Source organism: Rousettus aegyptiacus, unplaced genomic scaffold, assembly GCF_014176215.1.
Source record: "Rousettus aegyptiacus isolate mRouAeg1 unplaced genomic scaffold, mRouAeg1.p scaffold_m13_p_10, whole genome shotgun sequence".
Lineage (NCBI taxonomy): Eukaryota > Metazoa > Chordata > Mammalia > Chiroptera > Pteropodidae > Rousettus > Rousettus aegyptiacus.
This window is the reverse complement of record NW_023416285.1, coordinates 13,543,904-13,570,935: the sequence shown is the minus strand read 5'-3', so window position 1 is coordinate 13,570,935 and position 27,032 is coordinate 13,543,904. Positions and strand designations below refer to the sequence as shown.

General features: G+C 49.3%; 2 protein-coding genes across 7 annotated transcripts in view; one reads left to right on the top strand and one right to left on the bottom strand.

Annotated features, from left to right (window-relative positions):
* The window catches only part of CCDC149 (coiled-coil domain containing 149), a 96,279-nt gene extending 82,502 nt beyond the window's left edge, over positions 1 to 13,777 (top strand). For all 5 annotated transcript variants that reach the window (XM_016154818.2, XM_016154817.2, XM_036227563.1 and 2 more), the window contains 2 exons: positions 4,360 to 4,476; positions 13,146 to 13,777. In XM_016154818.2, coding sequence (XP_016010304.2) covers positions 4,360 to 4,476; positions 13,146 to 13,576 — 548 coding nt within the window. In that variant the 3' untranslated portion in view covers positions 13,577 to 13,777. The remainder of the gene's footprint in view (positions 1 to 4,359; positions 4,477 to 13,145) is intronic.
* Positions 13,778 to 16,642: 2,865 nt separating this feature from the next.
* Positions 16,643 to 26,532, bottom strand: SOD3 (superoxide dismutase 3). 2 transcript variants are annotated; one of them, XR_004953055.1, is made up of 3 exons: positions 25,849 to 26,532; positions 19,807 to 22,313; positions 16,643 to 16,804 (listed from the first exon to the last, which is right to left on the bottom strand). XR_004953055.1 is itself a non-coding variant. In XM_016154819.2 (2 exons), the coding sequence occupies exon 2, from the start codon at positions 22,295 to 22,297 to the stop codon at positions 21,602 to 21,604; it is 696 nt and encodes a 231-aa protein (XP_016010305.1). In that variant the 5' UTR covers positions 22,298 to 22,313; positions 25,849 to 26,532; the 3' UTR covers positions 18,333 to 21,601. The 2 variants fall into 2 exon arrangements, 1 of the variants encoding a protein (XP_016010305.1); XM_016154819.2 differs by lacking the exon at positions 16,643 to 16,804 and having other exon boundaries at positions 18,333 to 22,313.
* Between the last annotated feature and the right edge of the window lie 500 nt (positions 26,533 to 27,032).

Sequence of the window (27,032 nt, the reverse complement as noted above, 5' to 3'; positions counted from 1 at the left end):
GAGAATTCAATTAGTACAAAGCAAATATTAAATGGTAAAATTAGCTGTGAGGCGCCCGGTTGAATGGATTTTACGCCATGGCTATGTTTGTTTTAATCTCCGGCCTCCACATTGATACAAAGTGGGACGACAGGAAATTGAGTGGCAATTTCCCGGATGTGACACAGTTTATGTAACGGAATAGCATTTCCCGGGTGCAATGAAGGATGTCACAGTGAAGCATGGCCTTATGATCATTGTCAAACCCTGGTAGAATAAGGGGGATGGGCCTCTCCTGGCGCAAATCAGACAAGTCCCTTCTGTCTGCTCATTGTTTTATGGCTCCGTTTAACCTACTGAATAGCGGAATAAGAGGCAGTGTGTTCTTTTCCTCCTCCTCCTGCTCATCCTCTTCTTTTTCCATTTTTCCCTCTTCCTCTTTCTCTGCCCAGGCAGGAGCAAATCATAATGTTTCAGCCAACAGGAGGGAGCTGAGTCTCAGTGGTTTCAGGGAATTGCTCGCTCTCTCTTATTTACCATTGTTTTGAAAGCATCAGTGTCTCCTTCAATAAATCGGTCCATCAATACGTTGGTACCTTTCTGAGCATCAACTTTGTGAGTTTAGTTCTGTACTAGGCATTGTAGACAGGCCCCTCGCCTTTTCCCAGAACGCATCAGGGAAACAAGATGAATATACATCAAACAGTGAGAGGAGAGCGGGAAACGGCACGTAACTAAGTGCTGAGTGATGACGATGTGAGTGTGTGAGGTGTTATAGAGTGCTAGACCCAGAAGGACGGTTGAAAGCAAAGCATTCTGGGATGGCAAACACTTGGTATATGTTAATTTCGCAACACCCATTCCCATGACTGTGGCAGACATTGCTCATCAGTCACATTGCTCTTCTTGTCAAATTTCACATGTGGCCCTCGAAGTCCTCCACTGTGGCTTGCCAGGAAGCCACTTCTTGATTTGTCTGAGTCGACATGTCAGAGAAAACATTTCCCCCTTTCCTGACCCAGTCTGTTCCCCTCATTTTAGTTACAGAAGCTCAATCTAGACTGAGACTACAGAGGCTGGTATTACAACCCAGGGGTTCAGATCTTCATTTCAGTGCTTCACCTATAAAGGGGGGCTAAAATTCAGAAAGGAGCAGAACTGGGTAGATCGGACCAGCTGAGGATAGGTTCACAAAGCAAGACGGGTTAGAGAAGAGGAATTCAGGAGCCAGAACGATCTCTTCTGAGATTCTAAAGGACAGTGGCGAAGAAGCCAACTCCTCATTGCTCCAAGGCAGAATCGTTGCTGGGCTTTGAGTGCGCCGTGGTTTTTCTTTGACTCTTCTCCCTCCCTCACTCTCTCGGCCAACAGCATATAGCTCTTGATGTCATTTGATAGAGTTGGGGCAAATGTGTGATCTTGCTGGGAAGTAGACAAGTTGGACAGATGTCACAGCCTGCGTGGAGAAATCATCTGAATGGCAAAGCATATTCCAAACTGTTTACCTGGTCCCTGAGAGATAGAAAAGATATGGGGCTCTCTCGAGGAAGCCAGAGGGAAGGCCACCTGACCACGCCCCGCAGGGAGGAATGACCCACCTTCTCCAGCCCCTACCTGTCGGCCGCATTCGCCCAGCCCTTCGCCGGCCTCTGTGGAGAGAACGATGCTTGGGGGACTCTGACGCGAGGTGCCTTGGGTATACTCGTGCTCCAAAAAGAAATAGTAAAAACCAGAACAAATCTGGCAACAGCAGAGCCTGGCTCTTTGAGCTTTCCACTTTAATTCTCTCTTCTCCACTCCAGCCTGAGGGGGAAAATGTATTTTGAAAGCAGAGGTACATTTCAGAGAGGGACGGGAGATACTGTGTTATAAAGAGTGAGAAGGACTTCCAAAAAATTCAAACCCCAGTTGAACGGGAAGGCCTATGTGGCCCCGCACGCTAGTTGTGCTTTGAGCGTAGTCCGTGGATCACCCTTGCCGCACCCCTCATCCCCAGGTCCTACAATCCACAGTGAAACTATGAACCAGCGGGCCATTAGATTAGAGCTCAGTTTAGTCAATATGGATGGAATCCGGACTGAGTTAGAAACCACAGAACTGGGCACTTTCTGAGAAAGGTCTTTGACTCCTTCAAATGCTCTGCAAGAATAACCAAATCTCGGCACTTTGCCTTAGGATTGGGAAGCGATCTCTCCAGGCAGACATTTCAGGAGGTATTTATCTTCTCTCCAGTCCCCACCTTGATTGCACGTGGGTAAGCGGCGGTTTCTGTTTCCTTTCTCTGTACACTCATCGCTCGGCTTCTTGGAGAGGCTCGATGCTGCTGGTAGCAGCATTTGTGAGGAGCCATGGTGAAGTGGATGTTGCCCTGCATGGAAGGAGCCATGAAACATTTCGTCCTGGAGAATTCTTCATGACAGAAAGGGGGTGAGGTTCTCAGCCAGCTCCCAGCGCTGCCCGTGATTCTTGTTCTTTGGCCACCAGGCCAGAGGGGATTTGGAAGGCTGGTTGGGACACAGAGGGACAGAGTGTATCTCTTACTGTCCCCTTAAGGGTAGAGAGCTGCCAGACCTACCTGCTAGAGAAAGAGGGTCAAGAAATGCAAGACCTGTCCCCGACTTGAGGATAATAATTGTTGCCTTGGCAGAGAGAAACAAGAGAAATGCAAGAAGTCCACCCTGAGGCGTCTGCTGTGGGTTCATGGGAACCATTAAGTCCTCAAGCTGTTTCCGGATGGTATCTTTACAGCACAAAGGGAGACCTGCTGACATTGACTTCATGTGGAGAGTCTCTTAGGACTATCCCAATAGTTCTCTTTGGAAAACCTCTCTGAACTGTGGCACTGAAGATTTCTGGATTTTTTCCACATGAGACAGTAGCTGTGCTGGTGGAAAACTTTAGGGTCAGCTCCCATCAGATTTCCAGTCCTCTGGGATGACCCCCAGATAGCAGAGAAGCCAGAGCACTATGGCTGCTAATAACACACTCCATCTGCCTGGGCAGCGGCAAGCACCAGGGCCTGGTGACACACCAGGATTCCCGCGAACGCATCAGCCATGAGTTCAGACACTTATGAGATACTTATTAAGCACCTACCACGTGCAAACGCTCTACTACAATTTTGGAAGTCAGGTTGGTAAGACGTGGCCTGATGCGAAGGCAGCGTTACAGACAAAGTGAGGGTAGAGTCCACGGTCCACCCGGTTCTCTAGAGAAGGAGCGGGTGTCATCACACAAATACCACTCTGTGCTCCGTCAAACCCGACACTAAGATCGTAGAACTTTAGAGCCTCTGACTTGAGCCCCAAAGACATTTCATGACTTGGCTTTAGAAAGGGTTTTGCACAAAGTCAGACGGCTAAGGCTGGAGCGTGGGCTGGGTCTTGGCGCACGGGGCTCTCGGGTGCGGAGCAGAGAGACCCAGGGCCTCGTGGAGCGGGGCTCAGGGGCCAGCCCCGCCTGGGCGCTCCCGACTGCCGCGGCAGCACCGTCTTTCGCCTGCGTGTTCTTCTGTGTGTCTGTTCATCGTGCTTATGTCTCAAAGCCAAACTTCGCTGCTCCTCACCTTCATCATTTGCCTTAAAACGGCCTTAAAAATAGACTTGTAATGATTTTCCTTTCCTCCTCCTCAAATAAATTTTCTCAATCCAGTTAGGGAGTTCACACAAATAGATAAAAGGGTTTGGCTGGTCTGGGACTGTATGTTCCAAGGGAAAGTTTAGCTGTGGTAATTTGGGGGACCTGGTACTACCTGACTTACGACAGAGCCATTATTCAATCTTAATGACCAAATTGAATTAAATTAGATATAGTACATATGGCGGCGCTATGTAAGGTGCCTTGTAAAGTCATAATTTCAGTAAGTGACATTTATTGAGTGCTGCCTACATGGCTAAGCACTTTACATGAATCGGTTAATCACAACCACCCGGTCCTGTGGGTCATTTGTCTTCCTTTTACCAATGACGGCCCTGAGGCTCAGAGAAGTTACGTGGCTTACCCAGAGTCACTCAGCTAGCAAGTGACCGCATCCAGCGGATGACCGCCACAGCGTGGCTGCAAAGCCTGCACTCCTAGGCACTCTGTTGTTATCGTCGGAATTGTCTCACCCTGATCAATGCCACTCAGTTTTCGGCTGCCCCGTAATGGTGGCGTTTGAGGGCAGCCACATCCTGAGCAGACTCTCGGGACCCATAGACAGCTGGCCCTGGACCTCACTGCCCTGTTCTCACACTACAGAAACGCCCGCTGGCCATTTCCCTCCTGTGGTATTAGCTACAACTGAAGAAGGAGCTTTGTTCGCAGTCCATTGTGTCGAGGCGAATGTAGCCATGACTCCCCTGAGGACCTACTATGTTTATTTTCCCCTTTCCATGACAGGGGGCAAGGACACCATCCTGTTCGGCGACCCTGCTCTTCCCGCCATACAGAGGTCGAGGTCCCCACTGCTGAAGTTTGTCGAGCAGCCCACTGAGGTCAAAGTGAACCCCAAGGATGGTAAGTGTACCTCGATTTCTCTGTCTTCGCCTGGGCTGTGCCTGGCACAGAGGAGGGGCTCACCGAGCATCAGTCTCTTCCCCTCCTCGCAGCTTCCGTGGCACTCTCGGGCCTATCCTCGTGTTTCTTACGTGGGTCCATCTTGTTTGGCGCTTCCGGCAGAAGAACCAGGGCCCTCGCACTCTGCCCGGTGGCATAGAGCTAAAGAGTGACTCGGTCATCAAACAATTTGGATTCATATTCCAGCCCTGCGTTGTATTGACTGTGAGAACTTGGGCTAGTGACTTCAGCCTCGGTTTCCCTACCTATAAGTGATGGTGCCAGCCTCAGGGAAATCTTGGCACACTGCCTGGCACATGGCGAATGGCCTGGGAATCAGCTGCGTGGAGAAAAAGCTTCCCCTCCGTCAGGCACACCTTCTGGAGGCAGGACGCTCTGAAGGCGATCAAAGACCCACGTAGGGTGCCAGATGAGCCAACAGGTGTGACAGCCAGGTCTCTTCCTGCGTGGCAGTCTTGTTTCCCCGACTAAACTATCCCTCCTGTCTTTCTAAGTTTGGCTTGTCTTCTTCCTCCCTCCCCAGTGTGGTTGCCAGCTTCCAAAATGGCCCCAAATGACCCGCCTCCTGGCATCCGTGCCCTTATGTAGTCTTCTCCCGCATCGTGTCAGGATTGGTCTCCGTGACTCAGAGAATACAGCAAAAGCGATGGCACGTGACTTCTAAGGCTAGGTCATAAAAAACACGTGGCGTCGGCCTTGCTCTGTCTGTCATGGATGGTTCACTCTGGAGGACGCTGGCTGCCATGTCATGAGGATACTCAAGAAGCCCTACATGCGTGTGTTGTGGAATTGAGTGAGGCCTCCCGTCATCGGCCATGCGAGGGGCCATCTTGGAAACAGATTCTCCAGCCCTAGTCAAACCTTCAGATGACAACAGCCTTGGTGAACGTTTTGGATATGACCTTATGAGAGACCATCAACCAGAACCACGCAGATAAACTGCTCCCAGGCTCCTGGGTCTCAAGCTGCTAGGTTTTGAGGTAATTTGTTACACAGCACTCAATGACTAATACACCCAGCATGTGGGTATCGAGGTTCTTTCTTTGGATATCTATCTTCCCTCTTCATCTTCTCTTGCTCAGAGTCATGTGTTCAACCATTACTTCTCTGAAAATATTCTCAAAATATTTTCCCCCCACTGGGTCCATCTGCAGAGTTTAGTCCCACATTTTCCAAAGCTCAAAATTTCCCACCTAAATATTTTGTGGACTTCTCAAGTATGACGTCACCGACTCTTTCGGCTTCCTCTCTTTTTTCGTCACCCTCTCAGCTACCCAGGCTTGAAACCTTAGAGTCATCATCAACCACGGTCAAGTTTCCTTCCCCATCCACATCTGGGCTTTTCTTCAAGGTTTCTCGTGCCTCCGTTCCTACCACCTGACTTGATTCAGGCCCACTTTACCTTTACAGCAGGGCTTCCATCCAGGTTTCCTGCTCTCGGACTCTTCTTTTTCTTCATTCCCATCTTCATCCTACTACTATAAGATGAAGCTTCTAGAACACTGCTTTCTGCCCTATTTGTACCCTGCTCAAAACTTTTGAGCGACTTCCAATTGTCTTCCACTTACAATCAAAATTCTGCGACCTGCCCTAGCCTGCCTTTCTAAGCCTATCATTATCTGACATGAAAATTGTGCCTTTATCAAACTGTACTAACCAGCTGAATCAATTAATAGCGTTGTGTAACAAACCACCTCAAACTTGAGAACTTAAGGCAACAGCTGTGTAGTATTTACCATGTGTCTTTGGGTCAGATGGGTGGGTCTGTTCATCTGAGCCGGGCTCTGCGTGCTCAGTCACGCCTCTGCACAGCTGTATTTTGAGGCCTATGCAAATCACTCATCAAAGTGCATGGAATAGTAAGAATAGATGTCAGGACAGGTCTGGGATTCCAACAGAGAGGTTTCCCAAGCGCACGTCGGGGAGAATTCCCAGAGCGAGCCCCTGACCTGAGTGGGGCTCACGCTGGCTAGCAGGCAATGCAGGGTCTTCCCAGCCGGCAGCATGTGGCCATTGGCGAGGCAGGCCTGTAACGCGCCATCATCCGCTGTGTAGTCTGGAACGTGTCTTGGCTGGTGGCCATCCCACGCCAGCGGCTGGTGTCCACATGGAGATCCGAAGCCCGCTATCTGCTCTGGGCTCGTTGAGCCCCCGGCTGGGCCCAGGCCGGCTAAACTGAAATGGAGCATGAGCCTGGCTTGATTTTCACAAGAGTGGCATAAGTAATGGCCTGATTCAAAATGATAGCTTCTAGAGTTCCATCATTAGCTCTCATTGTTCCAACCCCGTCCTTCCCCAGTGCGGGTGGGAAGAAGGAAGCGTTTGTGCAGCGCCCATCAGCGTCTGGGACGGCCTCATCACTGCGGCATCTCTGATTAATTCCAACATGAAAGCGGCTCGTTCTCCGGAGGACAAAGCCCATCAGAGACCAGTTAACAAAAGAAGACAAATGTCCCCTTTGGGCCAATGGGATGTGTGTGTGTGTGTGTGTGTGTGTGTGTGTGTGTGTGACATATTTTTAGGTAACCAGTAATCTTTCCTTCAAAGAGCTCCTGTTTCTTCATCTTTCAGAGAAAATATTTTTCTTTCCATACTGTTTGTGTCAGAATGCATTTGTATCAATTGATTGCCTCATCGTTATTAATATGTGTATTGTTATTAATAATAAGTATTAATGACACTAATTCTGTTTGCTTAAACAGCACAGAATAATTACTATTATTTATAATAATATTTTCCTACTCTGGGCTATTTCAGAAATCTTTCTTTTATGGAAATGGCGAATGTTATGTGTCTGTTCTCAAAGAAAAAATAAAATTCCCACAGCTTAAGAGTTAATGCTCCAGAATTACAGCATTAAAGGAAGATTTTGTCCCCACCGCAAGTAGCCAGAGGTCCTAGTTGTAGTTCGCCAGTTGTGGCATTTTCAGTAACTTTTCTTTGTCTCCTGATAGAGTGACTTGAACACACATTATAGGTAGCTTTCGGATAAACAAAAAGGCGAAGCTGATTGTTAAATCCTGCTCTTGACCCATGTTCTAGTCCTGGAGCCTGGCCGCTATATCTTTATGGTCCTGAGACTCTGAAAAGCTAGCATTTCTAAAAACAAAAACAAAAACAAACACCTGATAGAACCGAACAGTAGAATTGCAGCCTTGGTCATCAACTGGATTTTGGCCCATAACAATGACAAGAGAGTGTTGCTCTCCTTCCACACTCAAAAAGGAAAGTTTAAAAGTTTACTCTGCAAACCTCAGAGGCTTGCCATTAAAAAATTTAAAAAAAAGATTCACATATGGACATGAGCAGAATATCACCTAAAGAAATGGCATGAGTCAAAATTACCAGCAACGGGAGTCCGCGGTGTCGTTTAGACCACACCCGCACTTTGATGTAAATGAGGGCAGAGATGAACCTGACCTACAGTAAAAGCACGCCAAATGGTCTAGGGCCTCAGTTGTTGCTAGTAAGGCTGATTAATTTTTCCGGGGCACCGGAATATACTGTTAAGTGTCCTGGAAGAAGTAATTTCCAGAAGGAGTTTATTCATCTCACGCCGATGAAAAATCGAGCTGCAGAAAAGACCAGCATTCACTCCCTTTGAATAAAGCTTCTTGTGCTGTGCTGGAAACTTGCTCGTTTTGATTCAGTGCTTCCCATGTCCCCTGTACAGTCACTATAAAAATTTCCATTCGTTAGTATGAAACGTATGTGATTGCTTCCCCGAGCTACTTCAGATGCAGCTAAATACTTGTGCAAGTGAGAAATCTCTCTTTTTTTTAAAACTAAAAGTGCCATTTTAAGGACTTTTAAGATAACAAGCTACATACAACCTGAAACAAATACCATAAATTCAAGGATTGCTTTCGTTTGTTAAATGCATGATATTTAAATGTATGCGCTAATATATTCGTTTCTTCATGCATTCATGTATTCATCCAGAGAGTCAAATATTTAATAAGCTATATATTGAGCCCTCACTATAGAATGTCGGCAAAGTTAAAAAATTAATCAAGGAAGATTTTATACTTCAGGTATTTTTGTATAAGCCAACTATATGTAAATAACAATTTAAGGGTAAACAAGTACAAAGTACTAAGTTCCTTGGAGGTCCAGACACAGCCTGGTGAGGTGGGGATCAGAACACTGGGGAGGTTACTTCTGGCTGGCTTAATCAGGTAGGCTTCCAGGAGGAGGTGGACGTAGAGCTGACTCTTGAAGTTAATCATCTGGATACATAAAGGAATGATGATCAAGGAGGAATTAGACACCTAAGCAAAGGTGCAGAGGGCAGTGCAGGGATGCCATGAAGCTTCCATGGGGCCAGAGTGTAGGGGAATACCAGGAGGAGAGTTGGGGTGTCAGGTAGGAAGGTCAATGGCTGTTGGGTCATTGCAGTCATTAAGAGTCAGGCTAAGAGCTTGGGCTCTGTTTCTGAGGCAGTGGCAGCCTTTGAAGGTTTGATAGCTGAGGAAAGGAATGGTCAGATTCATGTTTCACAGCGCTTCCTAAACTGTCATGTGCGCCTGGGGTCTTGTTAAAATGCACATTCTGGACCACTAGTTCTGGGGCAGGACCCACTATCCTGCATGTCTAACAAGCTGCCAGGCGATGCCACCGCCCCTGGCCCGTGGACCCCACTTTAAGTAGCAAAGCTTTAGGGAAGGTCCTTCTGCCAACAGGTTGGACGAGAGCAAGAGACCAGAAACAAAGACACCTGTTAGGATCCACATTATCCTGGTTGAGCAGATCCGAATAGTTTTTTATTTTTATTTTTATTTTTAAATCAAGGCTTGCTTTTTTCACTCATTTATACATTATGAATTTCACTGTAGATACAAGTGATGGTCTCATTTCCAGGTGCAATGCTGAGGACAGTGAGTTCAGAGAGTAAAACATAGTTGTCCACACCTACTCACAGGCTTTAGAGAGCTTAATGCAGAGTGGGTCGACCTTCTGTCCCTGGGATTTCGTCCGTGGATGTCAAATAGGCTAAAGAGAAAGAAAACGGCTTCCTTTGAGGGTAAGAAGAAGCCAATGTGTAGCAGAAGGGACCGAGAGGTGTGGGGGTGGGGAGGGCAGTCGCACCTGCCTGGCCGAGTTGAGACGCACTGTCATCTTGCACAGAGACGCCAGCCTGTCGGCTGCCGCGGCCACCACTGCTGTCTACGTCACCTCTCTTGCCCACTCTGCCCGCCCTTCTTCATCTTAGTTTCATTTCTGTCTTACAATCCATTCGATCTCACTAATACTTCATTTCCTCTGGAGTTTCTCAGAGTTTTTACCAGCGTTCAGCTATCTTTAAGTTTCTTAAAACACTAAGAACTAAAACACTAGTTACTTAAACACTATTTTAAGAAACTAAATGCTCGAAAACACTTCTAGGTATTTAAATAAATAGATGCTCAAAACATCCTATTCTTAAAAAATACCTTCATGTTTTGTATTAAAATTAAAGTGGATCACATACATAACAATAGTTACATGTTGCAGAAACTCTAAGCTGCATTTTAATTTAAATGTTTTAGATTATTTAGGGGTTTTTTTTTTTAGGTTGTATCTACTTGGATTTATGCATTTTTAAATACGCAGTCTTTCTAAGTTATATCGATAAGCCTCAAAAATTCATATAATTCTTATAAACAGTCACAACATACCTTTCACCTGCCAGGGCCTGGATTTATGAACTACCAGGAGTCGTTGCACTTGTTTTCGGAATGCTTACCTGTTCATTGGCTGAGGCCATGATAAGTCACATCCTGCCGAATCTTGGGAAAATATGCCCAAGGGATTTATACAGAGAAGCTTTAGAGAAGCAGGCCACAAATAGGGAGGATCCGCACTGAGAAAGGAGAAGAGCGGGCAGATGCAAGAAACAGTTTTGAGTATCCTAGCTCAGGCCGCTATAACAAAATACCATAAATTAGGTGGCTTAAACAACAAATGTTCATTTCTCACAGTTCTGGAAACTGGCAAGTCCAAGATGAAGGTGCTAATGCGTTCAGTGTCTGGTGAGGGTCCCCTTTCTGGCTTGCAGAGATGACCACCTTCTTGCTGTATCTTCACACTGTGGCTGAGAGGCAGAGAGAGAGAAAGGGCAAGAGTGAGACATTGAGAAAAAAAGAGAGGAGAGAAGGAGGGAGAGGGGGGAAGAAGGAAGGGAAGGAGGGGGAGAGAGACAGAGAGAGAGTTTAAAGCATTTCTCCACCCTCACTCCTGCCCTGACCCTCGGTTCGTTCCCCAGGGGCATCCTAAATTTTTAGTGTATACCGCCAGAAAAAATTTTATAGCTCAGCAAGTATATAAGAATCCCCTGTGGATGATGAGATCCTTTCTAGGTTTCTGCTATTAAAAGCAGTGTTGTAGTGAGCATCTAGGTCCATATGTCTTAAAATATTTGAGTTGATATCCATAGGTAGATTCCTAATAATGGAATTACTGGGTCAAAGAGCAAATGCATCTAGGATTGCAATAAATATTACCCAAATGCTCTTTCAAAGAATTTTGCTGATTTTTATTCTCTTTAGTCATACATGATTGTGCCCATCTCCCCATACCCCCAGCAACACTGAGTTTTGTCAAACTTTTAAAATTTTGCCAATCCGGTAGATGAAAAATTGCATCTAAATCTAAATCTACAATTTAGATTTTTAAATTTTGAGCAATGTTCTGAATCATGTCATGTGTTTGCTGTCCATTTGTATTTCTTCGTGAATTGCTATTTGTGTTCAAGACTTATATGCTTTTTGAAAATTGTGGTACATCCAAGTGAACCCATTCAAGCCATAATAACATGGATCAGTCTTATAAACACGAACTAATACAGATACAAACCAGCACGTACAGTACAGTTTTAGTATATGAAGTTCAAAGACCAGGCAAAACTCATCCTTGGTGTCTGAGGTAGGGTAGTCGTCACCCCTGGCAGAAGAGAAGTGACTAGGAAAGGGCACTAGGCTGGAGGCCTAGACCGGGATATGTCTGTGAGGTATTGGCAATACTTTGTTTCTTGTCTTGGCTGCTCATTGAATAGCGGGTTTACGTTGTGAAAATTTGTTGCGCTCTAGACTTAGGATTCGTGCACTTCTGTGTATGTTATGCTTCCATCGGAAAAAAAAAAAAAGAGGAAAATGAGGAACTATATTTCTCACGTGCTTGAATGCTTAGAAGTTGCCAAGTTCAGTGAACAAGTCTAGTGAGGCCCCGAGTACATTCTAGAATGAGGTAAACGTGTAAAATACTGAGGGTCCAGCCTAGCACAGAAAGTTACCTGATACGTATACGTGGTAAGAGTCATTTCAGAGAGATTTAGAGAAACCAGATGGTGCAGACAGACTGAGAGGCCACATGGAGTGGATAGAGGAACACATGTGGAGGGGGGGACCATAGGAGATGAGGCTGCAGGGCCACGTAGGAACAGATCGGGTAGGACCTCGTGACGGACCTAAGTGAAAAGAATTGAAATGTCTCCTCAAAGTGGCCAGGCTCCAGCAGAACTTTTACGCAGGGAGATGCATGGTCAGAACGGGTCAGCTTCCTTTCTAACCCTCCTGCAGTTCGCCCTCAGCTCCCCCAGGCTCCAGCTCTCAGCCCGAAGGCACACCTGCATGTATCTGACGCAAGCCTGACGGCAGTGGGGTTCCACTCTGGTTCCGTTGCGGGGGACCCCAGAAGTGTTCCCCAGGGCCGTTAACCCTGGAGGCCTCTGCCTAGGCCGACCTCAGCCCAGTGAGCCCCTTGCATACATTTCATCACTGTGTGGCATGAGGGCTAAGAAAACCTTGACTTTGGGGAACCTCGGAGCCCGGCGTTGGATGCACACGGCCACGTGTGAAAAGCTCACTCACCTACCGCTTCCCAGTCATGTGGAGCCGCCGCTGCTTGTTAGGTCCTGGGGGGACATCAGAGGGTCTTCCTCCTCATTTTGTATCTGAGAAAAGGAGGCCAGACAGGTCCCCTGATCACAAAGCCAGCGAGTAGGAAAATGGGGGCTAGACACTGCTCTCTGGGGGGCCGAGTTCTCTCCCGCCCCCTCCAGCTGCAGCTCGAGAATATCTCTTGTATAGAGAAGGGGTTTAGGGACAACAATTTAATTGGGGTCAGAGGGAGCTTGAAACTGCTTTTGCATGTCGTTTTCCTTGAAATCGAGGAAACAGCCGTGTCTGCACCAAAAAATGAGGTGCTGACGGAGAATGGGAGTTTGGAGGACACTCGTCCCTCCCTGAGCGCTGCTGCTGTTTGCCACCCTGAAGGCATTCCCTTTTTATTTCTAAAGAGCCCCAGGTCTTCGCTGAGCTACAGAACGTACAAAACCTTTGTCCTCAGTGTAAATATTTAATGGGCCCGAGGAGCCACCGCGAGGGAGTGAAGCAGGAGATAACGAGGGGCCTCGAAAGGATGCATCGTGAACATGGCCCAGGTGCCCCCGTTCCCTCCCGTAATGACATAGTGAACTCGAGTCCCGGGGTCCCCTTCAGCAAGGGGGACAAGAGCCTAAAAGCATTTTCTATCTCAGAGGCCCTGTGACCGCGGGCGGGAGGCGGGGAGCCGAGGGGAAGTGAGCGCTGACTTCTAGCCAGAGGTTTGACGCTGTCCTCCGTCTGTTCCAGGGGAGGCTCAGAAGCAAGCACGAGATGAAAGCTGTGCCGCTGCCGAGGTGTTGACAGCGCCGGAGGATGCGGGGAGGCCCGCTGTCAACTCCCCAGCAAATCAGGGCCACGGGAGCCAACGCAAGCACTTTCATCCTTCCTTACCCCAGTTACCTCCCCAGGAAGAAGTAAACAGGCTCGGAAGGGAAATAATGAAACTGACAGAGGAACAGGCAGCCGCAGACCCAGAAGGGGTCGGGAGAGAGAGTCCTGTAGAGGGTCAGGGGCACGAGACGGGGCCGTCCCCTTTGAGCCTGGCTTCCAAGGGGGAGCTCCCCAAATCTTGCCAGGACTCCTTTGAGTCCAGCCAGCCAGAGGCTGAAGCGTCCACCCTGGAAGATGGCAAGGAGAGCCCGGAGAGTGGAGACCCACGGAGCGCCATGACAACTTGAAGGAGGGAGGGACCTGGCATGATGACACGTGGAAGGCCCTGGGGACGGTAGAGCATTAGGCCTCAGAACAGCTCGCTGAAGTCGCGTTCTCCTAAAACGCCTCCAAGTCTGCAAGTGAGAACAGGCACGGACCGTTTTGCATACTGTGAATATTCTGACGACGCCAGCGCGGTTTGATTTATTAAACGCTGGTCCTCAGGCTTCTCAGTGTCGTTTCTTTCTGCCGAAGATGCACTGCTGTGAACACGGCCAGGCACGGAATCGTGTCCGCCATATGGCTGGCTTTCAGCATCCGTCTTTCTGTCGGCATTTGTTTTATTAGAAATAAGATGTTTTCCTATTAGCGTTTAATGTTGTCGATCAAAATTATGGGAAGGGCTTGAAACGGATGGGATCTTTAATCAGATCTTCGTCTCTGTGGCGGCGAGGCGGCTGGAGAGAAAGGTGTCACTGAGCATAATGGGTCCGGAGGGCCCGCCGCTGCACTTCGTCATGTCAGGGCCCAGTAGGACCTCACGTCATGGGTGTTCTTGGCACCCTGCCTGCAGCTCCGCCTGTCATGGCACCGACCGGCGGGTGGGAAGGGGCTTAACGGGCTCAGAAGGTTGGGCTTCCGGTTCGAAATCCACAGCCCCTGCGGAGCCCTGTTTGCTGACTGCCAGAGCTGAGCCTTCCAGCCTGTAATTCTGGAGGATTAATCGACCTGGATTGATGCGGAGATAAGAATGGAGGAAGGGGACTCCAGGGGTGTTTTGATTTTTTGTTTCTGAGATAAAATGAGGGTCAGAACCTGGAAATGCTGTTTCTCTCATTCGGCCTGTGCTGCATGTGGGGGTTTTTTATGGCTATGTGGGGTTGGGGCGACATACAGCTGCTTAAGGCCAGTCCCGTTCCTCATACCACCTGCAACTTCAAACCTTTCATTCCTCCAGCAGAACGGTGAGGCCGTCTCCTCTGTGCAGCCAGGTGCAGGGATCTTAAAGACCAGACACAGACCTCCCGGCCCTGTAATGGAAGAGAGAGGAAAATGAATAACTTTATTCCAGCCCGTTAAGGGCGACCGTGGAACCACATACTAGCTCCGAGGGGGGGAAAGGAGGGAGCGGTGGACCCTGCCTGGTTCTCTCTTTGGGGATAAAATGAGCTTTTCTCGGCAGCATCTGGCACTGCAGAACATTGAAGGCCCATGAAATGGTAGAAGTTTCTCTGAGCCGAGCTCAGTTCACGTCTCCAGGAACACCTGGTACCAGATCCCAAGGCTTAAAACGCCCCTGAGAACCAGAATCACTCCCTCGAGAGGCCCTCCTGCAGGAAAAGGAGAGGCTCCCGAGGCGGGAAAGGTGGAAAATTCATCTTAAACATCAGATGTTTACACCAGGCCTGTGATCCCAGGTGTGACCCGCGCACGGGTGGCCGGTTCTCCCTGGCCCTCCCCCACTCCATCTCACCTGCGGGCCCCACTCCGCTAGCAGCGAGCCCTCAGACTTTGTGTGGTCTTGCTCTGAAGGAGGGGGCAGTGCGGACAAGAAGGTCCAGTCTTTTGCCACATGCACGATGGGGCGAAGGGGACCTGCAGCTGCTTTCTTTCCACTCACCAGAGCTCAACTCCACTGGGGGCGTGGGAGCACGCCCCAGTCCTGGCGAGCTGGACATACCATTTACCCCTGCCTGCCAGGCCCCGATGCCCCATTCCCCGCTCTGTGCTCCAGCTTCTCCCCAGCCCCCAGGCCCATCCTCTTAACTTCCCCTCCAGGGGAGATTCTTTTTGCAGCTGCAGAGCATGCATAGCCCAGCAGCTGCAAAAATGATTTTCCTGCTGCACGAGGCCTTAACTATCTGCAAATGCTCAGCACTACTGCGTAGAACACCGGAGCCACCGAAGGAGAACACGGCTACGATAGTAATAAAAAGAAAAATCCCTCCCCTCAGAAGCTCTGGTTTTGACACACGGTTGGCCAGGTGCACGTCTTTAGGGTTCATTCATCACCGGGAAACCGGCTTCTCATGAAATTCCAACACATTCCATCCTGGGCAGGAAAACTGCTGTGAGCACCAGAGAGTCTGGGGTTAGGGCCAGGGAGGTCATCGGGAGTGACGGTTTGTGCAGTCGGCCTGGGAACGTTTTAGAAGGTTTTCGACGGCATCGGAACCATTGAGCTCATCCGTCACCTGGGTAGCCTTGACGATGCCCCATACGCACATGCACCCCTGCCGCACCTCCGCCGTCTCCACCCAATGTGGTTCTTCGGGCCCCCAGACATTAAAGGGAGCTTCATCAACTGCTTACTGCTGCCTTTTGTCTTTTTAAGACCCGTCGTGAGAGCGCGCAGCACGCAGCATTCTCTCCCCTACTCCATCAGATAAACCTGCACGAGTCAGGTATTCTCAGCGATGATTCATACTTGGAGAAACTTTCACAGTAGGGGAATGAATCCTACTGCATAATAAGAACTTCGGAAGTGGGGCATCCTAGGGCTGGTTCATTCAAGGAAGTCGTCGAGGGCCTGGGTTTCCGTCTTTCCGCTCTGTCCCCCTGGGCGTCGGCTGCTTCCTCAGGCTGGCAAGACGGCTGCAACGGCTCCAGGCATCACCTGCTGTCACTTTTGTCTGCGAAGGTAGAAGCCGTTTTCTCCCTGTGTGTGTGCGAGTGAATGCATGTGCGTCTTCGTGTGTGTTTAAGAACAACAACAACAACAACAAAAAACCCAGTTCTTGTCACATTTCATTGGTAAGAATCGTCACATGCCTGTGTCTAAGCAGTACCTGGCAAGGAAGATGAAATTATGTGACGGGTTTAGGTGCATCAAGATCACCCTCTGTACTGGGGAGGAGCCCTGCGCCTGGAAAGGCTGACTCTAAAAGGGTAAACACCACAACAAAATCAGGTCTTGAGAGGTACAGGAGAAGAGGGGTAGATTTGAACAGGCCGCCAACAGCATTGTCTCTGCACCCCACATGTCTGTTTTTGTTTGATATGCTTCCCCTTAAAAAGCCAGAATATCATGTTACTGATGAGTGTGGAGTTGGGGGAAGGGTGGTAGGTGTTTGTTGGTTTGTTAGTTAAGAAAAATGCCATCTCATCTCCCTTCTTCCCTGGCTTCTTTATCATCTGTCCTATTTTGTAGCTGGAACGTTCCTACCTTTTTTTTCTTCTTCTTCTTACCTCTTCGAGTGTGTCTCTCCTTCTATTATTTTTCCAGCTCGGTTGCCAGCAGGATGCAGAACAGTCTGGATAAATGAAACAGAGCTGACAGGTCTCTTAATGAAAGCTCGTTTGCACACACTGCACTTCTTGTGATCGCTCCGTACCTGAGAGCTTTTAGGTGAGGATTTTTACATATGAGTGTTTGCTGTTCTTTTAATTAAGGCTGGTGGAAATGGATTGGTTTCTGTAAACCAGGCATTTCTCATCTCTAACTCCTTTCATTTCCAAGCCTCCTCTGCCCACCTTCTCCTCCCCTTCCTCCTTTCCTCTTCTTCTGCACAGCTATCCCCTGAGCCTCTCTAGCTGGCATCCAGCTCAATCCCTCTAGAACCTCCTCCCAGTTGGCCATCTTAAGTAAACTAAATTCGTTTCCCATCATTGTTTCTCTTCTGTGCCCTCCCTCCCAAACTCACACCACCGTCATGATGTGAAGTCCTAAAAAAAGGTTCTGCTATCAGTCATTCACGTGTTGGGGTGCATTTTTGTGTATGTTCTTCCTACAGAAGGATTTATACCCCAATTCACTATGCAACATAAAAGGTTCACTCTCCTCCTCAAGGAATTTCAAGGACTAGCTCCCTGCTCTTTGGGGTTCCCGTCCCTGTCTTATTAAAATGACGGCATGCCTTTGCCCCTCTTGGTTTTCTGCTCCTCCGAAAAATGGGACTCTCTCCTGGCTTGATCATTTTCCTGCAGCTCTGTGGGTGGCTTGGTACCCTACTTCTCATGGAAAGAGTTCTCTGTTTGAGCACCTTCTCCCTCTGCCCTCTGTGTTCATTTTAGAAGCCTCGATTTAGAACAATCCTCCACAATAATACTGAGGGTACTTTAGGGTGTCAAAAAGCTAAAGGATTCCCCTTAACTCACTACTTTAATACGTTCCCATTTTCCACATGTCTTTCTGAACAGAGAAAATTCAAAGATCAGAGAGATGCAATAGAGAGCTCAGTAGTGAATTTAATTAGAAATGAGAAGTAGAAAAACTAAGAAGAACCCATCTCTTGACATTAAGATTGCTCACAAAATCAAAACAAGTTGATATAGCATGAAGGTAATTTAAAATGATATTTATATCACCTCTTTAATAATTGGAAAATTTTTGGATACATAGGGAATGTTTGCATAATACTGACAAGTTTGACTTTCTGGAATCTATGTGAGCCCAGGAATATATTTTGAGAACTTAGCTTAGGCCAGTGATAGCCTATTAAATTTAAAAACAATTGGCGTAAAAAAAAAAAAAAAAAAAAAAAAGCAAACCAGCTGCTATTTTGTGATTTAAAGAAAGAAGTAACTTTTAATCATTTGCAGACCTTGCTTTATTGGATTCTAGGATCATCGTGTATTATAACTTTATCCTTTTTGTTACCTGAAATAAAAATCTAGTAATTTTCCTGATGTTGATGATTAATTATCTTTATTATTTGGGTCATTCTCTCTTTCTACCCTTGCTGCAGCCCAAGTATTGGCTGAGGGTTTCTTCTAGCATATTGTAGCAACTTATCAGTTACAATCTGTCACTTAAAATTATTAGATCATATGCTAGTCATGATAATTATGGAAAATGTAAAGATTTTATGCATTCAGTCGAAAATGCCAGATCTAAAATCAGTTGGTTTATTTCCTGCAGGCTTTCAAGTTGACCAAAGCACTCACTGATTTGCTCTATTTTCTTACGTTTTTAGTATTTCTGTATATACACTTGCTGAAAGGCCCCACTCAGAAAAAAAAAAAAATTCACTGCAATTCTGAGAAAAAGCTTATCCTAAACATCTAAAGATAGCATTTCTAATTATTGTCTACATTGTGTTTAAACTGTGCAAACTTGAGCATTCTTCTCACTTTACCAGCTGTGTCTAGGTAGAGTCATTACATCAAATGCTTCTAATTTTACAAAAAGAAATCAAAACAAGTGTGTGTTTAAGTCTCAGTGACAAATGCAAACCCTGTGAGTCAAATAGGCAAACTGATTAGCAAGCTGGCTGGGAACTCAAAACAGCAAATATAAAGAGATTAACAAAATAGATCTGGAAAAGGAGAGGGGTAAAAATAGTCTCCAGGGGCCAAGCGGGGTCCACAGGGCACGTTTGGTGGCGCACATCCAGCTCTGTGCCAAGAACCAGACGCCTGCCTTTATGGCCCGTAATCTTTCCTGCATCTTAGCTCCCCTCCCCGCAAGAGCTGGGATCACAGAGTTTCTCTCAGACAACCTCTTAATGAATACAGAAATCCTTCTTACAAACCCAAGAGGTGGCGACCGTTTCTTTACTTGAATCCTTCTAGTGGCGTGACACTCGTTACCTTACAAGGTAGCCCAATCCATTAGTACGTATTGCTTTGACCTTAGCCATCGTAATCTATTAATCGCCCACTTACTAGATCCTTCGGTCTTCATGCTATGCTGTACGCCGCTCATGAAAAACACCTGATTTAATTCTCACGCTAATCCAATGGAATAGTTATATTCTACGGATGAGAAAACCAAGGCCCAGAGAGGTGAGGTGACTTGCTCAGGTCACACAACTTGCAAGTGTAGAAGACCTGGGATTCCAAACAGACCTTCCTCCCTGAGCCTGAGCTGTCAACCACCATGCCGTATGCATTCCTTTGCCCCGACAATAAACTGTAATGTGTCCTATTATTTCTTCTCTGTTTCTCGGTTCTGGATCCCTGAAGAATCTATCAATTCCGTTCCCCTTAAAGGACAGAACGGAAAGGAGTGGGTCTGCTAAGTGGGGCTTTTTAGCGCGAATATATACGGAAATACTAAAAACGTAAGAAAATGGAGCAAATCAGTGAGTGCTTTGGGAGGAATGAGAGTAGGTGAAGAAAGAAGCTAAGAACAGATGTATCTCCCCAAAATTCATGTTGTAATCCTGCCCCCCAAAGACGACGGTAGTAGGGGGTACAACCTTTGAGGGAGGAGCCTTCACAACTGAAATCAGTGCCTTAGAAAAGGGGTTCCAGAGATATCCCTCACCCCTCCCTCCATGTGCGGATGCGGCAAGAAGAACCGGCTACGCACCTTCGCCCAGCCATGCTGGCACCGTGGTCTTGGACTTCCGGCCTCCAGAACTGTGAAACAAAGTTCTGTCGTTGCAAGCTACTCCTGCGGTATTTTGTGACAGCAGCCCAAACGGACTAAGACAGAAGGTTAGTGATAAGAAGCGCCAGCCTCCTTCTGAAACATAAGTGCAAACCTCCCTCGATGATCCCGAATTAACCTATAATCTAGGCAACAGAGTCGAAGATGGCATGTTGGGCATTTCTTTCCTCTCCACCGCATGTCCCTAAGTAATCACTGCCTTGTTTCATAACTATTAATTGTGGGGTTAGGCAAGTACATCTATTTGAGATCGGGATACTTAAAGACTCGGTTTGCTAATTCCCTTTCAGTGCTGACCTGGATGGTGCCAGTTACTATTTCAAACTGGTGGAAACCTGCTGGTGGAGCAAAGTCACCAGGCAATAATAGCCTTTCTCTCAAGTCATCGCTTAGGTTCAAGGAAAGATTTTTCAATAACGAGTTAGTCTTAGTAAGAGATAAAAATAACCACTGGGGACAGGTTTCTGGCTACGGTGCAGTTTGACTCACTGCCCGTAAGCGTCTGGGAGAAATGGCAGCGGCTCCTAAGTAACCAAGGTTACTCAGAAGGTTACTCATAGCTAGGAAGTGCGTCTACTCTGGGAGGTTAAAAAGTTATGAATACTTTTGTTCTGTAAAGGCGGGTGGATACACAAAACTAATCTAGTGTGTATAGATTAGAATGTTTAAAAAGAGGCCAAACTCCAGCAAGCCTCGAGTCAAAATCAGGCTGCCATTGGACCCCACTGCTTCCCATGGCCTTTGTGTCAAGGAGAGCATTATTATCCTGGCTGACGACTTCAGACGCCAACACCAACCTCCTTGTAACTTGCTCGGTGACATTGCCTCGCTGACCCTGTTTGTGCCACCTGGGAAACAGACCTCAATGTGCACTTAGAGGCAGATGGGAGGAGCCACAGGCCCCAGACGAGTTGGCCCTCACCTCATGCCAGGCCAGTGGCTCTCATATCAGACACCCCGGAAGCTTATCACAGAGTTCCTCCTCTCCCAGTGTGTCCCACAGCTCCGGGATGCCACCCAGGAAGCTGAATTCGTTTTTCTCACATCCCAGGACAATGAGTGACTGAACACTGTTGCCAGCAGAATTGAGGAGAGGAGGACGAGGGGAAGGCCTACAGAGATTTGGGAAATATCTTTGCTATTTTCAAGTTGTAACTGAGCCAGGGAGAGAAGTCTCAAACAGAAACAGTAACCAAGGCCCGGATGCAGTACTGAGTTGCTGAGTTTTTAATGTGCAACATGAAGATTGCCAACCAGCCTCCAAAGGGAGATGCCGTCCTGCGGGGTGGTGAAGGTGGCGACAGCCGAAGACTCTGGGCGGGGGCGCTTAACTGCAGTTTGCACGCACCCGCGGGGCGCACCTTGGTGATGGGTGAGGAGCGGGGTGGACCCAAGGCCACCTCAGGAAGGAGTCTCAGAATGCCTAGGAGGAGCCTAAGGGGCGGGGGAGTTGGGTCCTTAGGGCATAGAGGTACCTCAGGACTCCTGAGGTGAGAGTAAGGGATGTCGGGGTGGCAAGGGACCTCAGTTGTCTAGGAGATCCTCAGGGTAGGTGGGGTATATAGTATACAGGGGGGTACCTCTGAGGGCTCAGAGTGGGGTGAGGGGCTCTGAGGGTGAAAGCTGCCCTCTAGGTGGAGGGGTGTGTCTCGGCATACATGGTTGGACAGCTCAGGTGGAGGGGGTTTGTGGGGAGACCTCGGCTATGGCAGGGTCAAGGCTGTCTCGGGCACAGAGAGAGAATATGCCGCTTCCTGCGCTCGGCGTGCTCCTGCGCCTGGCGCTCCCAGGGCGCCGGCCCGCACAGGCCCACGACGCAGCAGGCCAGCCGCCGGCCCGCGTTGCCGTTCTCCAGGCTGGCCGCGTTGCCGCCGCGGCCCAGGTCGTCCTCGCCCGCGTGCACCACCACGGCGCGGCCCACGATGGAGTGCGGGCCGCTGAGCGAGGCGGCGAGGTTGGTGTAGCGCTTCCACAGGCTGCCGTTGCGCACGACGAAGTTGCCGAAGTCGCCCGGGTGCTGCGGGTGCTGCACGGCCAGCGGGTTGTAGTGCGGCCCGGTGGCCTCGCAGCCCTGGCTCACGTCCCCGAACTCGTGCACGTGGATGGCGCGTCTGGAGACGTCGGGCTCGGCCGGGAAGCCCTCCAGCGCGAAGAAGGCCTCGAGCCCGGCGCGCGGCGCCAGCTGCCGGAAGAGCACGAGGCCGGTCACCCGCGGCTGCGAGGCGTCCAGCGAGGCCGATGGCCGCACTTCGCAGGTGGCGTGCACCGTGGGGTCCGCCCGCCACGTGGTCATCTCCTGCCACATCTCCGTCACTTTGGCGTGCATGTCCTGGATCTGCTCCTCCATGTCGAAGCTGCCATCCGAGGCGCAGGCCACCAGGAGCAAGCAGGCACACAGCAGTGACAGCATGGCTGGAGGGGGGCACCTGCGGGCACCCCCGGGGCGGGGGCGGAGCGAGGCTTAGAGGTTAGATTCTCAGGGACCCCAGGTCTTCGGCGCTAGCCCGTCCCCTCCAAGGGTCACCCTTGCCCAGCGTGCATTCGTTCATTCATTCATTCTTTCGGCGCGCGTGTCTCCAGGGCTTGTGTTCCAGGAATTGTGCTAAATGACGTACTTGTGAAGTTGGATGACACAAAAATCTCGAAACAAACAAACAAACAAACAACCTCTCAGGGATCTCACGACATGATCAGCACAAATCTGGTCATGGTCCTCTCAAGTCCTGTCTGCACCCAGGGGGGTCTCAGGGCACCCGAGGGGTGCCTCATGGCCCTTGCAGAGCTCCCCTCTCGCCCCGCCTTCCCTGCCACTGTCCTTAGGCATCCTCCCTCAGGGGCACGCGTAAGACGTGCCGCCCAGGCCACTTGGTCTTTGCACTGCTGCGCCCTCTGTCTGAAGTGCTCTAGCCCCTCTTCTCTCCCATACTCAGTAGACCGGAAGACAGAAACTTTTATGCCTCAGTATCCCCAGCACCTGGAAGTAGGAGATATTTAATATGTGATTGTTGCATGAAGAGTTCACTAATTTGATGTTATCAAATTGTTCCAATTCTGTCCTGTGATTGAAGATGGAGCCTTGTGCTGGGGAAGGACAGAGGAAGGAGTGCCCATCATTCTGGGGACCTCCAGGAAGACTTCCCAGAAGAGGTGACTTTTGAGCCGGGGCCCACAAGACAAATAGAGGAGTTTTTCAGCCAAGCCAGGTTGGAAGCCCATTTCAGGCAGGAAGAACATGGCATGTTCATCAGCCGTGGAAGGACACAGTTTGTTTGGAGGTCGGGGGACAATGCAGTGTGTCTGGGACATGACCTGTGCCACCGGGGAAAAGTTAAAGTTCAAGAAAGATCTTTGAGCCAGGGACTGAGGGTCTGGTTTTACTGTGCCGAGTGTGGATATTCACAGGGAGGCTTGTGCTGATGAAAGTTTTTGAGCAGAAAAGTGGGTGATGAGATAGTTTTTAGTTCATTAAGTCTGGCAGGAGAGAGGATTTGGGCTGGACTTTGGGGATACAGGGGACGGAGAGAAGGAATGGGAATAGCCTAGGGAGAGATGGAGACAGAGAAGGAACCAGAGACAGTCAGAGGAAACGGAATTGGGAGGCTGTTGCAGTAACCCAAACCGGCAATGATGAAGGCTCGTTCCAAGGCAGAGGCGGCAGAGGTAGAAGAGGGCGTGGGTTGGGGAGACATCATGGGAAGCCCAGGTAGGAGAGAAGGAGGGGGAGCACTGGAGGATGGCTGAGTTCCCAGCAGGGGAGACTGGGTGCCCGGATGGTGGTCTGAGGCCCCGAGGAGAAGGGGGAGAGGACGCTGGTGAGTGCCCAGGTGGGGCGTTCAGCAGACGGCTGGAAACGTGACAGGCACTTGGAAGGGGCAGCGTAGCCGGGAAAGTTTCTCAGTGTTGGCTGCACATCAGATTCTGGTTCTTGAAAATCAGAATCCTGGGCCCTGCCCCGAGAGATTCTGATTCAGTAGGTGGGGATTTTTATTTTATTTTTTTAAACTCCGTCAAAGATTCTGGGAACCAGCCAGGGATTTTTCGAGTCTGACACAGATTCGAATCCTAAGCCCAACACATAATAACTGTGATATCGTGGGAGAAGGTATGATTCTTTCTCGGCTACTTGTGAAATAAGGCCAGCGACACCACAGAGGAGCAGGTGATGATTAAATGAGATGTTGTATGCCAGGCTATGCTCACATTCTTATGTCTGCCCACAGGGACCAGTGCTCCCTCCAAAGAACTGGTTCGAGGGTCAGCTGCCTTTGCAAAGGCCTTCTCCAACCCCAAAGCAGATGCCATCCTAGAAAGTGATGCCGGGGTAGAATGTTTATTTCTTCCATAACCATTACGGCGAGGCAATCTAGTAGGGTGATTAAACGCATGGATTCTGATACTCACTCCCTAGATCTGAAGCCCGACTCTGCCACTTACTCTCTCTGGGTTAGCTGCTATTGTCATTTTTAGTGCAGAGTAGCAGAGAAAATGCTGGACTGCAAATTCGAGTAAGGCCTTACCTCCTCTCTGAGCCTCAGTTTTCTGATCTGCAAAGAGAGATGATAACGCTTCCCTTTGCGGCTTGTCGTGAGGCTTAGAAGACACCGTTCGGACTGCTGACATTCATTGAACACATGTGCCAGGCAAGAGCCGTGTGGGGTAGGTGTTATTGTCACACCCACCCCGAAGTTGGGGGAAACCGAGGTGCAGAGAGGCAAGTGTCTTGGTCAAGGTTACACATTCGACAATAACTGAGAGCAAGATTGGAGAGTGTGTGGTCTGCTCCAGGTGTAGACACCTGGAAGGCTGTCATCCTAGGCACTTAGCTTAGAGCCTGGTACCTAATAAGGTTCTCAGTAAATAGCAGCTCTTTTCTTAGTGATCAGAGACAAACCACTGATAGAGATTTCGGGTCCCTTAGCTGAGAGAGGATAGTAAAACTTTGGGAGAGGGAAGAGTCCAGGAAAGGCTCCAAGAAGTGGCAGGTAGGAAGAGAAGCCCAGAAAGTGACATCAAGGTAGCCAGCTATCGCTGACATGGCCTGATGTGGCTTACTACGCCAAAGCCCCAGGAAGCGGCTGCAGAAATGGGGGCCCACCCTTCTGGGCCTTGGCCTCAAGCTTTCTGTCATCAGGGACCACCCTCCCCCTTCCAAGGTAGTCTTCCTCCTCAGGATGGCTCAGTATAGATTGGAAAGTTCTTCCTTAAAAACATAGAGCAAAACCAGATTGTTCTTTTTCAGGAACAATTGAGTAATAATTAACATGGTATAGAGATGTTTTTCTCTTAACAGAAAGAAAATTCTTTCTGAATCCCAGGTATGCCCCGACTCTTTGTTTCTTAAGCCTTTGCCTTCAGTCTCCTGAGGTCGGCCCACATTAGGCTCACCTTCCTTGCACAGTCACCCCCCTTCGTTTGAGCTGCGGATGAACAAGCAGAATAGTTGTTTTCAGGGCCTGCTGTATGCCTGGTCAGGAGGGGACGGCAAGACTATCAGAGAAAGGGCTCGGAGGAGGCCACCAAGCCTGCGCCTCCTTCCCGAGCCTGGATCTGGGACGGTGGCAGCCTTTCTTACTTCTCTCCTAGAAGGGAGCTGGCTGTGAGCCTGAGCCACCAGGCCCTCCCCTCTGTGCCTTCCTAAGCAAGTGGCTTTTCCTCAGTAGCTCCCGCCACCAGAGGCATGTAACATCCAGAGGGAGCAGACTTCCTCCCTGCAGATTTCTCTTCCTGACACTACAGCCCTCTCCACCTGGCCCTTGCAGATTCAAAGAGTCATTATGTCCCCCATGCCTTCCTCACCCCATCTCCCCACTTACCCGCTCAGAGCAGCCAGGCTCCATCATTGTGTTTCTCAAGAAGATGATTAAATACTTTCCCAAGTCAGGCCCGATGCCCCACCCCGGTTTCAAACTTAAAATAAGCACATTCAGAGAAGACTGAAATGAACCTGAACTTGGCACCCACCTTTCCAGCTCTTCCAGGAGAGCTTTTCTGCCTGAGAAGTAGGAAGCAGGACCCAGACAGCCGGTCGCAGAAACGCAGGCTGACTCCTGAAGCTGGGCTTTTGGAGGGCGTGTGGGAAAGCCGCCCAGGGGAGTGGCCGCTTGGAGGAAAGAAGGTCATTGGGCCAGTTAGGGAGGGCGAGCAGGCCAGGCTGGCCTTTGCAGAGCTGCCTCGCCTCCTTCTCTTCTGTCTTTTTCTCCCCCATCCCCTCCCCAGCCCCGTTTTCCCGGCGTGATTTCACAGGTTCGTGCAGACGTAGCTAGTGACCTTTAGCACACAGCAACAGGGCAATAAAAACTGGCCAGAAAACAGCCTGTTTGGAGAGATGTACAATGGTTTCTTTCTGGAGCGGCCCTTTGCTCTCTCCCAATTTCCTCGGCTATTGACTTCTTTTTGCTGGATGCTCCTACGTTCCAGATGGGCACCTGACAGATCTGCATGATGTTTCCTCAGAACTATGCTGCTGCACCTGTGAGACGTGAGAGGCAGGCGGGGTGGCAGGTACTCGCCCGGGCTGCAGAGTCCCAGCTGTGTTTCTCCCTCCTGGTGTGCCCTGTGCCTCCTCCCCCTCATCAGTCAGCGGGGATGTAATGCTGACCAGTGCCTGGCGTGCAGTGGCACTGGGGAACCTTGAGCGGATTCCTTCCCCAGTGGCTTTTCCTCCTTTGCTGCCATGATCTTTTCTCAGCCACAGCAGCTTCTTCCAGAAATAGAAGTTTTTCTTTCCCCGAAAAGCCCACATGAGAAAAGGCGGCTTGTCTGCCTGCTTGTGTGTCCTCCAGCCTTCCTTAAACAAACACTCCGCGCCCGGTGCCCCGCCCCGTGCCGAGTACCCGAAGCTGCGGAGTCCCTGCCCATGCGGTTCCGGTCCGTACTCTGGGGAAGGAACAGTGGTGTCAACAGATCCATCCAGTCCAAAGTGGGGAGAGAAGCTGGGGAGGGATGAACAGGGCCCCTGGAGACACAAACACTCGTCCTGGCCGCGTAAAACTTGTTCAAAATCCAGATTTCTGGGCTCCGCCCCAGGCTGAGTGAATCGATGGCCAGCAGGAGCTTCCTGGAATCATCTTTTCAAAAAGGCTGGTCGTTTTAGTGAGCAGCCGGGTTTGGGAACCACTGCTTGTCAGGAGGAGCTCAAAGCGAAG